The 14903-nt window shown below is 39.0% G+C and overlaps 1 protein-coding gene and 1 long non-coding RNA gene across 2 annotated transcripts in view; one reads left to right on the top strand and one right to left on the bottom strand.

Annotated features, from left to right (window-relative positions):
• Positions 1-513: 513 nt before the first annotated feature.
• Positions 514-14903, bottom strand: part of LOC307146010 — a 29177-nt gene continuing 14787 nt past the window's right edge. Inside the window, exon 3 of the long non-coding RNA XR_013819035.1 lies at positions 514-1608. This is a non-coding gene — a long non-coding RNA (uncharacterized lncRNA). The remainder of the gene's footprint in view (positions 1609-14903) is intronic.
• The window catches only part of LOC307146006 (uncharacterized protein), a 29232-nt gene continuing 15197 nt past the window's right edge, over positions 869-14903 (top strand). The window contains exons 1-4 of the mRNA XM_079849729.1: positions 869-938; positions 1449-2002; positions 2232-2288; positions 2409-2543. Coding sequence (XP_079705855.1) covers positions 1451-2002; positions 2232-2288; positions 2409-2543 — 744 coding nt within the window. The 5' untranslated portion in view covers positions 869-938; positions 1449-1450. The remainder of the gene's footprint in view (positions 939-1448; positions 2003-2231; positions 2289-2408; positions 2544-14903) is intronic.

Raw genomic sequence — 14903 nt, 5'->3', positions numbered from 1 at the left:
GCACTGTGTGAACTCCTTTCAAAAGTAAGCTACTGCTGCTGCTTCGTTTCGTTTACAGTGGATCTTAAACTAATAAATAGTGCATTAGCGCCACCTATTGGCAGTATATGGACCAGAAAACACCCTTCATCTCTGGAGGTATCAGAGCTCTCAGTCATCGTTTCCAGCTCCTCCTGTATCCACACTGAGCCTCACACACCGTCCAGAGCAAACAACAAGCAAGCACTACACACTATAGCTACTGTTAGCATATTTGAAATGTTTATAGATATATGTTTTAACCTCCAGTGAGCTCTTTCTTTAGTGGTTTTAACAGCGGGTAAAATCAGATTTCCCTCAGACGACAGACGGCTGAGATTCGCGCTTCAGGATCGTGACGTGTGTGTGCGCACTCGTGCAGTGGCCAGACAACGGTCAGCATTTTATTATTGCTTAATATAAATGTATGCAAATCATGCACACATTTTATTATTATAAAAACAACTAACAATCTTCTTCTTCTTTTTTTTTTTTACCACGTCTTCATCATTTATTTTTTGCTAACCGAAAGCCTTTAAATGTTTTATTGTTTTACCGATCCAGGAAATCAAGGCAAATTACACTAAATCATATGTTTAGTGTGTCTTTTTAAACAAACTTTTGTATAACAATTGTATAAACTGTGATAACTTTATATTTGTTCTCTTCAAAAATTAAGGAACTGAATAAAACTACACATATTCTAAAAGTTTCTTACACTGTTTACTCACTCAGCATGGATGGATTAGGAACAGTTTAATATTTATGATTATGGGCGGAGCTACAGTATATGACGTCACTGCACGTGTGTAAAGACTTCGGTGAAAATGAAACTGAACAGGTGAACTGGAAGCTTCTTCAAACAACACTTCTTTTCAGAAACCCTGAAATTAACAATCAAATCTGACATTCACTCACAGGTAAGCGATGGAAATGTAAGTTCACTAGTTTAATGGCATGACGCAGTACAAGAACGTTTGTAAAATTAAAGTCTGTGTTCATGCAACATATCAGAATCAGGAAGTATTTGAACTTCAGACAGAATAAACAAAGTTCAATGAAAACCATAACTCGATTAAACAGAAATTACTCTTGGTGGTTACAGATGTTTATTTAGTAAGTTATTTGCTTGAAAAATTACAGTTCCACTCATTTTCTGTGTTTTTTTAAAAAAATTTTTATAAATCTTATGATGGTATTAAAATGTCTTTGTGAAAACCTATTATATTAGTAATTAGTAATTATACAGTACCTAGTACTGTGGCTCCTAGTTTCTGTTTAGTTTCTGTATTTAGCTTCTTCAGGTTTTTTTCTACAGGTAACATGCAACATCCACAGCCTAATTAACTATTTAGTTATAGTACATATAATTATCAAAATGGCTCTCTTCAGGAATGTAGAAGATATATTGACATTACTTATCTTTTCAGTCATGGCGTCCTCCAGTGGTCCATCACTAAATGAGGAGCTTCAGTGCTCCATCTGTCTGGAAGTGTTCACTGATCCAGTCACCACTCCATGTGGACACAACTTCTGCAGAACCTGCCTGAGCAAGAGCTGGACGAACACACAGACCTGCTTCTGTCCACTCTGTAAAGAAACATTCAGCAGAAGACCTGATCTCAAGATTAATACAACACTCAGAGAGGTTGTGCAACACTTTAAGGAGAAGCTCAATCCAGGAGAATCTGAGGTGTTCTGTGACATCTGTGGTGAAAGAAAGCAGAAAGCTGTGAAGACCTGCCTGACGTGTCAAAGCTCTTACTGTGACTCTCATCTGGAGCCTCATCGCAGAGTCCCACGTCTAAAGAAACACACACTGATCAATGCTGTGGAAAATCTGGAGGATTATATATGCCAGAAACACGAGAGACCTCTGGATCTGTTCTGCACAGATGACCAGATGTGTGTTTGTCTGTCCTGTACTGAAGGAGAACACAGGACTCACAACACTGTTCCTATAGAGGAGGAGAGTCGAGAGAAGGTAAAGAAATACAGACAAAACACTTTAAACACACTGTGAAATGCATCCTAAATCAGGTAAACGTTAATTTTGTAAATCTTTGAGAATTCAAGATGTTACCTTCAAAGCTGACAGACATGGACTAAAAGACATAAAAGACATCTCAAATAAGAAGAAAACAAATTGTGTTTTCAGAAGATCGAACGCTAGATTCAGTGATAAATGTGTCTGTGTTTTTCTCTGTATGTAGATGATCCAGGACAGAATTAAGAAGATTCAAGAGATCACGCGCTCAGAGCAGAGAAAAGTGAGTGTAAAAAATTATTAGAATCATTTGGCTTCTTGCAATTTGAGCCGCAACTTATCACAAGCTTTGCGATCTTTCCTCGAGAAGTGTTGCTTGAACTGAATCTTCCTCTTTTTGCAGACTCTCGCCTCCATTGATTGTTCCCTTACTTCGTCACGGACCGTCCACATTAGAAAATGGATGATTATTGGTCTGGGTGTCCTGTTGGTAGCAACATTGATAGCAACATTGATCATCTTGCTTAAACAATATACCGTGAGTGTGAAGGAGTGTGTAAGTGTATTGGTTTAGGAGTGAGTGGTTTGGTACTTGCGGTTAAGTGTGTCTTCAGCTGCTTCTTGAACAATGTGATGGTCTCAGCAGTTCGGTTGGAGGTTAAAATAAATAAATAAAATATTTAAAATAGGGGAAAACAAAAAGTTAAAAAGAGCAGTAAAAAAATATGTTTTTTTGTTAGTGTTTGCAAATAATTTATATATATATCTATATCTATAAATAATATAATATATATATATTTTTTATATGCACCTATTCAGTCGTATTCATATACCTAATATGTTGAAAATGCAAAATGGAAAAAAAATCTAGTCTTCTAGTCTCCTCACAGTCAATGAATTACATACTGTAAATCACATAACTGAAAATTTCAACAACAACAACAACAAAAAATTGGTTTGCATCACTTGATAATATTGTTGTTCATTTAGCATTTAAACAGTGTCAGTGTTCTGTCACTTTGGTCTGTTTATTCTTGGCTTTGATGAGAGAACTCTGAAGCCTTGTTTATACTTTTGCCTGGCTCTGCAGCGCGAGTCTCCGCTGACTCCTACACTCAACGGCTGTCCGAATTCACTCACTCGTTTTCATTTACTCCAAGTGAAATGTATTAGTGGACTAATCTAGGGAATAGTGATTGAGGATTTAGGGGGCGATTTCGGATTCAGCCGATGTTTATTTTAGTACACTTCATCAAAACCAGAATACAAAGAATCGTGTAAAATATATGGATATGAGAACATATGAATAAAACGACACTCGGTTACTAACGTAACCTCGGTTATCTCTAGAGAGGGAACGAGTGTTGCGTAAGTGAGAACCGAGGTTACTTTAGTAATCAAGTGTCGCTCTCTTACGAGAGTACTCTCGTGTTGCCTTTAGCTTACGCTACGGGAACCCTATGTAAAGCGCCGTGCGTGCTAAGTTTCCAACACTTATGTCCCAAGGGCAGTAGCCCAGGGCTCATGTATAAGTGAAGTGATCGCAACGGCAGAACAGGGCGGGACGACTCTGTGTTATGAGATAGGTGCATACACATATATGTACACAGTTAACCCTCTGGGGTCTGAGCTGTTTTCTGGGCCTGGAGGTGTTCTGACATGCTCTGACATTTGTGGTTATTTCTGTTACTTGTGACATTTTCATGGCTAAAGTCTGATTACACTGTATTCAGCACAAACTCTGCTACAATAATATATCAGCAGCATGTGTGTAAAAGTTTGTAGTTTTGAGATAATGACATTTATGCGTGGTTTGTGAAAATACAAAAAAAAATTCTCACTGAAATAAGGTCATGAAACCCATACTGATTATTTCTTCACAAGACTTTTGAAAATTGTATGACGTAGCCTAGAATATTTGCTCTAAAACTATGTGAAAATCACCCTGACTGCTCATTCAGAGAAGACAATATATTGATTTAAAATTTTTACGACGGCGGATCACCTCATTAATATGTAAGTCTTTTCACACCTGAGAAAGACAAAGACACTCCCTAATGGCCCTATCATAATAGAATTGCCATTCTGACCAACCTTGCACAAAGAATGAGGAGATTTAAAAAAGAATGGCTTTTAGATTGTTTGGATTTATTTACAACACAACATAATCCAAATATACACAACAAATGACAAAAAAGCACTCATTGAAAACAATCATCCAAAGAAAGAGACCTTTGTGCCATTCCTAAAAACATTGTACATACATACATACCTTTCATTTCCAAGGTGTTTGATTTTCACTTTACCATGTTCATGTACAGAGACTCATGTGAATGTTGAAGTCAGCAGGACTCAGTGGTATCTGGGTCCTGAAAGAAAAAAAAAAGTGAACATAATGATATCAAGAGGAAGGCCTGCACGATTTTGGGAATACATTTTAGATTTTTCTGGTTAAAATTGCCTTTTAAAATTCACAGAATACACACACACACACACACAAATGTTTCCAATAATATATAATATAATGAACACCAGGTTTGTTGTGCCTTGTAGGCATAGGCTATGCGCAGTGCTGCATAAAATAATAACAATAACCTATAGCAGCATATAAATCTTCCAAAAGATTTCAGTAACAACTAAGCTAGAGAAAAATATATTGATTATCATGTTACTTCAAATGTTTTCATTCGTTATGATGATATGAAATGAGATAATAGTAAAAACATGAAGCCGTTTGTTGCGTTTTGCTTTTCAAACGATCCAAAATATTATACATTCAAACGCGATCGCGCTCAAATATAAAAAATTATGGTTACCATATACATATCTACGTTTGAGCAGATATCCACAAACACAGTAACAGTAAACACGGGTCTAAATATTATAATATTCACCTATATCTAGCAACAGTTCAACTGCAATGTGAAATTTATGCAACAATAACAAACTAATATGTAAGAATTTCTTACCTTACATCTTTCTTGTCTTCAAATCGCGTTCTTCTTCTTCTGGGGGTAAACCCAATGTAAGCTCACGGCGCGTCTTTCAATCTCGACGAAAAGCAGAGACTGATGAAGTGTTTTGGTGTTTTGTTTTTGAGGTAATGAGCGCGTTCGCGTTCCATGTGGAGATTTGCATGTGAATATCTTTTGCGCGAGTGGGCGTGGTCAAATTAAAAAAAATTAGGAAGCGTTTGAGAAGCTGGACATCTTGTTGGTTTTATACAAATTACTTAAACAGAGAATATTTGTTTTCAGTTTGAATCTGATCATTTAAAAGTACACACTTAAATGTTTATAAAGGTATATGGCTGATAAATGTGTGATAAGTATTCGCTGTGTTTTGTTTCAGTTTATAGACGTGCTCAAGAAAAAAAAGTTCACCGCGACGGAGAGGCAGAACGCACAGCCTGTTTATTTTCTTTATTTTACAAAAGCACAATGTTTTGATTTGATTGTAAGTGGACACATACAAAAGTAGAAATATCGAAGATTCTTTTTTTATATTTCTTTTTTCTGTATGACCATAAATGACGGAGTAATTTAAGTTTAAAGTGCTACAATGTGAAGAAAATCCAACAAAACGCGCCGGCGCGTTTTTCGACCTCAGAGGGTTAAAGGTCCCGTTCTTCGTGATCCCATGTTTCAAACTTTAGTAAGTGTGTAATGTTGTTGTTAGAGTATAAATAATATCTGTCAAATTCTAAAGCTCTAAGTTCAATGCCAAGCGAGATATTTTATTTAACAGAAGTCGCCTACAGCGAACGGCCAGTTTGGACTATATCCCTCTACTTCCTTCTTTAATGACGTCACTAGAATAGTTTTTTGACTAACCTCCGCCCACAGGAATACACAAAAAAGGGGGCGTGGTCTTGTTGCACTCTCACGGAGAAGAGGAAGAGTTGCGTTTGTAGAGTGTGTTTGTCGCCATGTCATCGAGACGCTGTTATTTTCATCCCGGAGTCCAATCACCTTTGTTTGGCACTGAGCGCATGCATCTCCACGTTATGGTAAGAGGCATGACCTTTTCGGGCAACGTCTGCTAAGCTACTGTCGAATCACAACACAGGAACCGCTGGCACAATCAGAACTCGTTACGTATTTCTGAAGGAGGGACTTCATAGAACAAGGAAGTCATCAGCCCATTCTTAGGACAGTGAAAACAGCGGTATACAGATAAGTAAATTGTGTGAAAAATACTGTGTTTTTTACACGCGAAACATGAACACATGTTATATTGCACACTGTAAACACAATCAAAGTTTCAAAAACACACGAAAAACGTGACCTTTAAGGCAGTATGACCACCTTCAACTGCATAAGCCCACAGGATGTTGCAGCATATCAACAGTCTAATCAAACTGGGTTGGGTAGACAATGTTAATATGGCATAATCACACTGAGAACAGCCTGGCCTGTAAGGCGGGTACTTCCAGGTTATAAAACCTTACAAATGTAGACATCGAGGCCCAGCCTGCTGCCATACAAATGTCATGAAGTGAGACCCCACTTGTCCATGCCCACAACGAGGCCATACCTCTAGTCGAGTGGGCCCTAACCCCCAAGGGGCAATCCAGGCCCTTGGACGAATAAGCTGACGCAACAGTGTCTACTATTCATCTGGACAGGGGCTGTTTCGAGACGGCTAGCCCTTTGACGCGGCCACCGAACGAAACGAAAAGTTGCCCTGTTTGCCTAAAGGCGGTAGAGCACTCCACATAAATCCTTAAAGCCCTTACTGGGCAAAGGAGGTTAACCCCAGCCTCACTGTCAAACGCAGGGAGGGCCGAGAGGGAAATAGCTTGCGCTCTAAAAGGAGTCGCAGGCACTTTTGGGACGTAACCGTGCCTTGGTTTGAGGATGACCTTAGAGTCATTAGGCCCAAATTCCAGGCACGTAGCACTCACCGAGAGCGCATGCACGTCGGCCACCCGTTTTACTGAGGCTAGTGCCAGCAGAAAAGCGGTTTTGAATGACAGGTAGTTTAGCTCCACCGCGTGTAATGGTTCGAATGGTCTCCTGCTATCCAACAGCTCTTGTAGGAAAGAAAGCACCACCGTAACCTCACCATCTAGCGAGTTTAAGTCATGAGCTGAGCATCATTCAGCGAACACTGACCATTTGGACGCATAGAGCCGTCTAGTAGGCGGAGATCTGGCCTCTGTGATCGTGTTCAGCACTCCCTCCAGGAGGTGAAATGGTGATAAGTTGATCGGCCACACATGTAGGGCCCACAGCTCGGGGTATGGATGCCAAATTGCGCCCTGGGCCTTGGACAACAGGTCCTTCCTCAGCAGAATCGGCCATGGAGCTATGTTCCCCAGTTCCGTCAGTTCTGGGAACCAGACTTGATTCTCCCATAGCGGAGCTACCAGCAGTATCGAGCATTTGCTCTCCCTGACTCGCTTGATTACCTGTGGTAACAAGGCGACCGGAGGAAACGCATAGAGAGGGTGTCAGGGCCAGTTTAGGGCCAGCGCATCTCTTTCTTTTGAAAATGGGGGAATTGGGGTGGGATTAAATAAGTTGTCTTCTTCCCACTCGCTTTCAGGCAGAATTTGATCATCATATTTGAATATTGTATATTTTGTTTTGTTTTGTTTTTTTTGCACTATGATTTAACTATATTTTGTCTACCTTGTACTTTTTTTTTGTGCCATTGCCTGAAATAAATGAATTAAAAAAAAAGAACATTGGGCAGCGAGCGTTGGTTTGTGACGCAAACAGGTCTACCTCTGCTCTGCCGAAAATGTCCCAGATGTTTCGCACCGCCAGAGGGTGCAGGGACCACTCCCCTGGGGAGAGTTTTGCCCTGGATAGCATATCTGGGTCCACGTTCAGGACGCCCGGTACATGCGCCGCTCTCAGGGAGCATAGATTGTGCTGGCCCCATTTGAGGAGGTGTTTTGCTATTGCAAGGTGGCTCCGGGACCTGAGGTCGCCCTGGCGATTTATGTAGGACACCACCGACGTGTTGTCCGTTCTGATCAGAACGTGGTGGTTCCTCAGTGTGGGGAGGAAGAACTGAAGGGCATTTTCGACCGCTTTCATCTCTAGACAGTTTGTGTAGACTCTTCTCAGCGTCTGTCCACAGACCCATTGAAGGTCTCCCTTCGTATAGGGCGCCCCAACCCGTGTAGGAAGCATCTGTCGAGACTACTTTAATTCGTTAAGCGATGCCCAGGTTCACGCCGGACTGGTACCAGCTGGCTCTCATCCACGGTTTCAGAGCTGCTACACATGTCTGATTCACTGTGAGACGAAGCAGACCTGATGTCCATGCTCGCGCTGGCACCCGCCATCTCAGCCACAGCTGAAAAGGGCGCATGTGCAGCACCGTCGAGGCTGAGGCCATGAGACCCATCATCCACTGAAACACTCTGAGCGAGCTGGCCGCCACCGCACTCTCTATGGGCAGCTGCCCTGAGTGCGAATAACTCTCAATGTCGACCCTACGGGCTCGACTTTAAGTTTTCGACCAAGCTGTCGCTCCCCCTTTCTCTGCCGGGCCGCGCAGAAAGAAGCGCCGCTCCCAGAGACCACCGGAGACCGAGGTGGCACTGAAAAACTCGCCGGAACCTTTCCCTCAAGCTTCTCTCTCGCTCTCCGCCCCCCCTCCCGGCCGCACAACCGCCGACTCTCGCCCGCGCCACCGCGTCAGGGGATGAAGCGGATGAGGTGGATGAGGACGCCGCCGCTGACAGCTGCTCCATCCTGGCCTCTGACAGTGAGGTGTGGTCTACCGCCTCCTCGTCAGTCCAGGAATCCGGCCGCACTCGAGCCGGCGAGGACGCAAAGCTTCTGCGCCTCCTCACCAAGGCCGTTGACCAGCTTGGCCTCGAGTGGTCACCGCCGAAGGAGCCGGCACTGAACAAACTCGACAGCTGCTTTCTGCAGAATCGCCGCCGCCGAACATCCCCATCCAGGATTGCACTCATGTATGTAAAAGTTTGTAGTTTTGAGATAATGACATTTATGCGTGGTTTGTCAAAATACAAAAAAAATTCTCACTGAAATAAGGTCATGAAACCCATACTGATTATTTCTTCACAAGACTTTTGAAAATTGTATGACGTAGCCTAGAATATTTGCTTTAAAACGATGTGAAAATCACCCTGACTGCTCATTCAGAGAAGACAATATATTGATTTAAAATTTTTATGACGTGTTTTGTGCCACAAAGCTTTATGCCGGAGCTCATTAATATGTAAGCTTTCCACACCTGAGAAAGACAAAGACCCTCCTCTAACTGCCCTATTAGGAGCTATCAGGCCCCTATCATTCTGAGCAACCTTTCACAAAGAATGAGGAGATTTAAAAAAGAATGGCTTTTAGATTGTTTGATTTATTTACAACACAACATAATCCAAAGATAACCAATTATCCAAAGACAGAGACCTTTGTGCCATTCCTAAAAACATTGTACATACCTTTCATTTCCAAGGTGTTTGATTTTCACTTTACCATGTTCATGTTCAGAGACTCATGTGAATGTTGAAGTCAGCAGGAGTGGCATCTGGGCCCTGAAAAAAAAAAAAAAGTGAACATACTGATATCAAGAGAAAGGCCTGCACGATTTTGGTAAAACATTTTAGATTTTTCTGGTTAAAATTGCTTTTTAAAATTTACAGAATACACACACACACACACACACAAATGTTTCCAACAATAATTAAATGAACACCAGGTTTGTTGTGCCTTGTAGGCATAGACTATGCGCAGTGCTGCATAAAATAATAACAATAACCATAGCAGCCTATAAATCTTCCAAAATATTTCAGTAACAACTAAGCTAGAGAAAAATATATTGATTATCATGTTACTTCAAATGTTTCCATTCGTTATGATGATATGAAATGAGATAACAGTAAAAACATGAAGCCGTTTGGAGCGTTTTGCTTTTCTAAAATATGATACATTCAAACGCGATCGCGATCCAAAATATGATGCATTCAAACGCGATCGCGATCCAAAATATGATACATTCAAACGCGATCGCGCTCAAATATAAAACATTATGGTTACCATATACATATCTACGTTTGAGCAGATATCCACAAACACAGTAACAGTAAACACGGGTCTAAATATTACAATATTCACCATATATCTAGCAACAGTTCAACTGCAATGTGAAATGTATGCAACAATAACAAACTAATATGTAAGAATTTCTTACCTTACATCTTTCTTGTCTTCAAATCGCATTCTTCTTCTTCTGGGGTAAAGCCAATGTAAGCTCACGGCGCGTCTTTCAATCTCGACGAAAAGCAGAGACTGATGAAGTGTTTTGGTGTTTTGTTGTTGAGGTAATGAGCACGTTAGCGTTCCATGTGGAGATTTGCATGTGAATATCTTTTGCGCGAGTAGGCGTGGTCTAATTAAAAGTAATTAGGAAGCGTTTGAGAAGCTGGACATCTTGTTGGTTTTATACTAATTACTTAAACAGAGAATATTTGTTTTCAGTTTGAATCCGATCATTTAAAAGTACACACTTAAATGTTTATAAAAGTATATGGCTCATAAATGTGTGACAAGTATTCGCTGAGTTTTGTTTCAGTTTATAGACGTGCTCAAGAAAAAAAGTTCACCGCGACGGAGAGGCAGAACGCACACCCTGTTTATTTTCTTTATTTTACAAAAGCACAGTGTTTTGATTTGATTGTAAGTGGACACATACAAAAGTAGAAATATCACAGATTCTTTTTTTATATTTATTTTTTCTGTATGTCCATAAATGACGGAGTAATTTAAGTTTAAAGTGCTACAATGTGAAGAAAATCCAGCAAAACGCGCCGGTGCGTTTGTCGACCCCATAGGGTTAAATAAACTTATCACTTCATCTAAAACAAAAACATGTTTATTAGATCCTATACCCACTAAACTACTGAAAGAAGTGTTACCTATAGTGGAAGAGCCTCTCCTCAATATTATTAACTCATCTTTATCTTTAGGTCATGTTCCAAGAACATTTAAACTGGCAGTTATAACACCTCTCATTAAGAAACCACAATTAGACCCACATAATCTAGCAAATTATAGACCCATTTCAAATCTTCCTTTTATGTCTAAAATACTCTTTCTTGCAAGAAAATGACATCTATGAAAAGTTTCAGTCTGGATTCAGACCGCATCGCATCATAGCACTGAAACTGCGCTCGTTAAAATCACAAATGATTTACTCTTAGCTTCTGACCAAGGCTGTATCTCAATACTAGTTTTACTTGATCTTAGTGCTGTGTTCGATACTATAGATCACACAATACTCTTAGATCGACTACAAAATTATACTGGTGTTCAAGGACAAGCATTAAGCTGGTTCAGATCATACCTATCTGACCGCTACCATTTTGTCAATTTAAATTGAGAAAAATCGATCATAACTCCAGTAAACTATGGAGTGCGCAGGGATCTGTGTTAGGCCCTCTGTTATTCTCAATATATATGCTGCCACTTGGAAATATTATAAGGAAACATGGAATTAGTTTCCATTGTTATGCTGATGACACTCAAATCTATATTTCATCACGGCCAGATGAAAACGCTAAATTATCCAAATTGACAGAGTGTGTTAAAGATATAAAAGATTGGATGACGCGCAATTTTCTTTTATTAAATCCAGACAAGACAGAGGTACTACTTATCGGTTCAAAAAACCGCCCACAAAACCTCTCACAATACAACTTTAACCCTCTGGGGACCAAAAACGCACCCTCGCGTTTTGCTCGTTTTTTTTTAGCAATGCAAAATAAACACTAAATGCTCTGTTCATTTTGATCTTTCATTTTCGTGTTATACATCAAACGATCCTGTTCAGTTTCTATTTTTTTTCTGTATACTCACAATAAAAATAAAGTGTTTTGCTTTTTGCCAAATAAAGAAAAATTAACATGATGCGATTTCTGCACTCTCTCTGTCAGTAAACTCCAATTTGAAACGCGTTCGAAAATGATCTATAACTCCGCGAAAATTCAGTCAAACAGGCAAACATACCCACAGGCATAAAGCTTGAGATCACATCTTTTAAATGGAGTAATTTATATAAAAAACAAATATTCTCAGCTTCTGTAATCTGTATAAAAAGAGAGCGATTCCAATCGAGCTCATTAGAGCTCATTCAAATGTAATGTGACCATGCCCCGGAGAGCGCGTGCTATTCAAACGCAAATACTGAGAACCATTTCAAACCTGTGAAACTCCCACATCAGCTGTAAACACAGCGCGTCGCGAGTGAGGCATAATAAAGCCTACCTTATGGAGAAAAGGTTCCTCAGAACAGTGCTGATATGAGGAGCAATAGATCCCGCTGAGGCAGTGGCGGTTCTACATTGAATTACACCCTGGGCGAGACCCCTTTCGAGAATTTATTTTTATTTATTTCCCCAGAAAACAAGACTTAATATCTTATGTAATTTGACTACTTTAATAAAATAAGAAATGTTTGATATTTGGACTGGAAACAAGACAAAAATACTAAGTAAGAAAAGCATTTTTGCAGTGTAGTAACAATATTATGGTGAAATTAGATCTCGTGTTTGAGTTAAAAACGAATTATTATTAAGCATAGCAAGAATCATAGCAAAAAGGCTAACAAATAAAAGTTATACCCACCAATTAATATTACCCCTTCATTCATGACATGGATACCGTAATCATATAGAGAAAAGATAGTTGCATACCTTTATCTTTCGCTCGTTTCTAAATTGGGAACCTAATGGCTTTGACCTTTCTTGTCCATCTCTTATTTGGCACTCGACATCGACAATCAACCACTGTCTATGCAATCAACAGATCCCCTGATCCCCCCATAACTGTCACTCACGCTCACGAGTCACGACCAGAAGTCAAGACTAAACCAATTCACCTTGGTGGTGGTGACCAAGTAATCGTTTTGTATTACCTAATTTTATTAGCCATTCAGACCATTCAGAAAAACAAAAATGTGCAGGAAATATAGAGGCCCGTATTTATAATATTATGAATGAAATGTGCGTTATTTAGAAGAAAGTCGAGGTGTGACTGACTTCGATAACTATATGGATCCCCCCTCTTGTCCGTTCCATTTGGGAGAGACTCAGAGGTGAACTGTCATCCGCGCCTCTGCGCCTCCTCCCCTTTCCCCTTCTCAAACAAACAGCTTCTGTGCACGGCATCTTCTCAGCAACCAGGTGCGCAAATTTGCCAATTCCCCACACAGTGAATGATAGATAATAGAAACCCGCTTCGCGGCGCAGATTTTTTTTCCCTGCTCGTGCCGGCGGTGCTGCCCCCCCAAAAATGCCGCCCCGGACGATTGCCCGGTTCGCCCGTGCCTAAAACCGCTACTGCGCTGAGGAGTGAGGTAGGCTGTTATCTTTTCTCAAGTGTTAATGTGGAATAACGTTATGGAATAACGTTAGTGTAGGCCTATGTAAACTGCAAAAAGATGAATCGCATTTCTATAATATGAATCGCGTTTCTGTGAGATGAATGAAGGGTAAATATTTGTAAAGACTGTTTAGCCTAAATATGAATCGCGTGTCTGTGTGTGAAAGAATAAACCGCTTTAATCAACTAAAATGCTTTGCTATAGCCTACTGAGATGAGTAAAAATCGACTAAAATATGTTGAATTAAAATGTCTTTGCTTTAAGCAACGTATTAAACTGCAAATTAACATTTATATGCCCTAATATTTCATAAAAACAACGTTACAGTCAGGCGAAATATGAAAGACAACATTTTGTTGACTAGATTTGGGTACAGTTTTTACTGTAGTATATACTGCCACATCAAATAAGCTTTTGTTTAGCAATTTCTGCTCATATGTTATATATATATATATATATATATATATATATATATATATATATATATATATATATATATATTAGGGCTGTCAAAAGATTAATCACGATTAATCCATCCAAAATAAAAGTTTGTGTTTACATAATATATGTGTGTGTACTGTGTATAATAATTTTGTATATATAAATACACACACATGCATGTATATAATTAAGAAATATTTGCATACATATACTGTATATATTTATATCTAATTTATATTATATATAAATATAATTTTTTTATATATAAATTACACATTTTTCTTAAATATAAATACAAGCATGTGTGTGTATTGATATATACTTTTATTTTGGTGTATTTATTTTGGATGGATTAATCGTGATTAATCTTTTGACAGCCCTAATATATATATATATATATATATATATATATATATATATATATATAATACTATTTTTGTCAAAAATAAAGTCATAGACTAAGATGTTAGATGTTCCAATGTTGGCTATATTCAAACTAATGAATACATATGATAAAATGTAGGCCTATAATCATTTTTTTTTTTTTTACAAAGAAAGAGTACACTTGAAATATTGTTGAAATTGTAATTATTGTTGTAATTGTAACCTTTTTAATAAAATAGCAAAACAGATTTACAAGATAGATGTATGCAAAATCTTAAATGGTCAATATAAGTCTTCTTCTAAATATATCTTTTGTCCTTGCATTGTGGCTCAGTCAGTGTCACACCTGAATGAATGGCTCATTATGCAGAGTGGGTGGGACATTGTATTCTCAGGTATAAACTACTCCTCCTTCACGCCCCCCTCGCATATTGGCTTTCCAATCAAAACCTGTTTTACACAATTTAAATCAATGTATTGTTTTATGTGAACGATAAAGCAAGACTATTTTCAGATCATTTTGAAGCCAGAACTCGAAGCGACAACATCCATTAGTCAAAAGTCTTGTGGACATATATTTAGTATGTGTTTTGTGGTCTTATTTCAGCAACTTTCATTTTTATTTTTTCCAATAACCACGCATAAACATTATTCTCTTAAAAATACAAACATCTACATACATGTTGCTGGCATATTATGGTAGCCC

Source organism: Squalius cephalus, assembly GCF_949319135.1.
Source record: "Squalius cephalus genome assembly, chromosome: 18".
Classification (NCBI taxonomy): domain Eukaryota; kingdom Metazoa; phylum Chordata; class Actinopteri; order Cypriniformes; family Leuciscidae; genus Squalius; species Squalius cephalus.
Note: the sequence above shows the minus strand (reverse complement) of the source record. Positions and strands in the feature narration are given on the sequence as shown.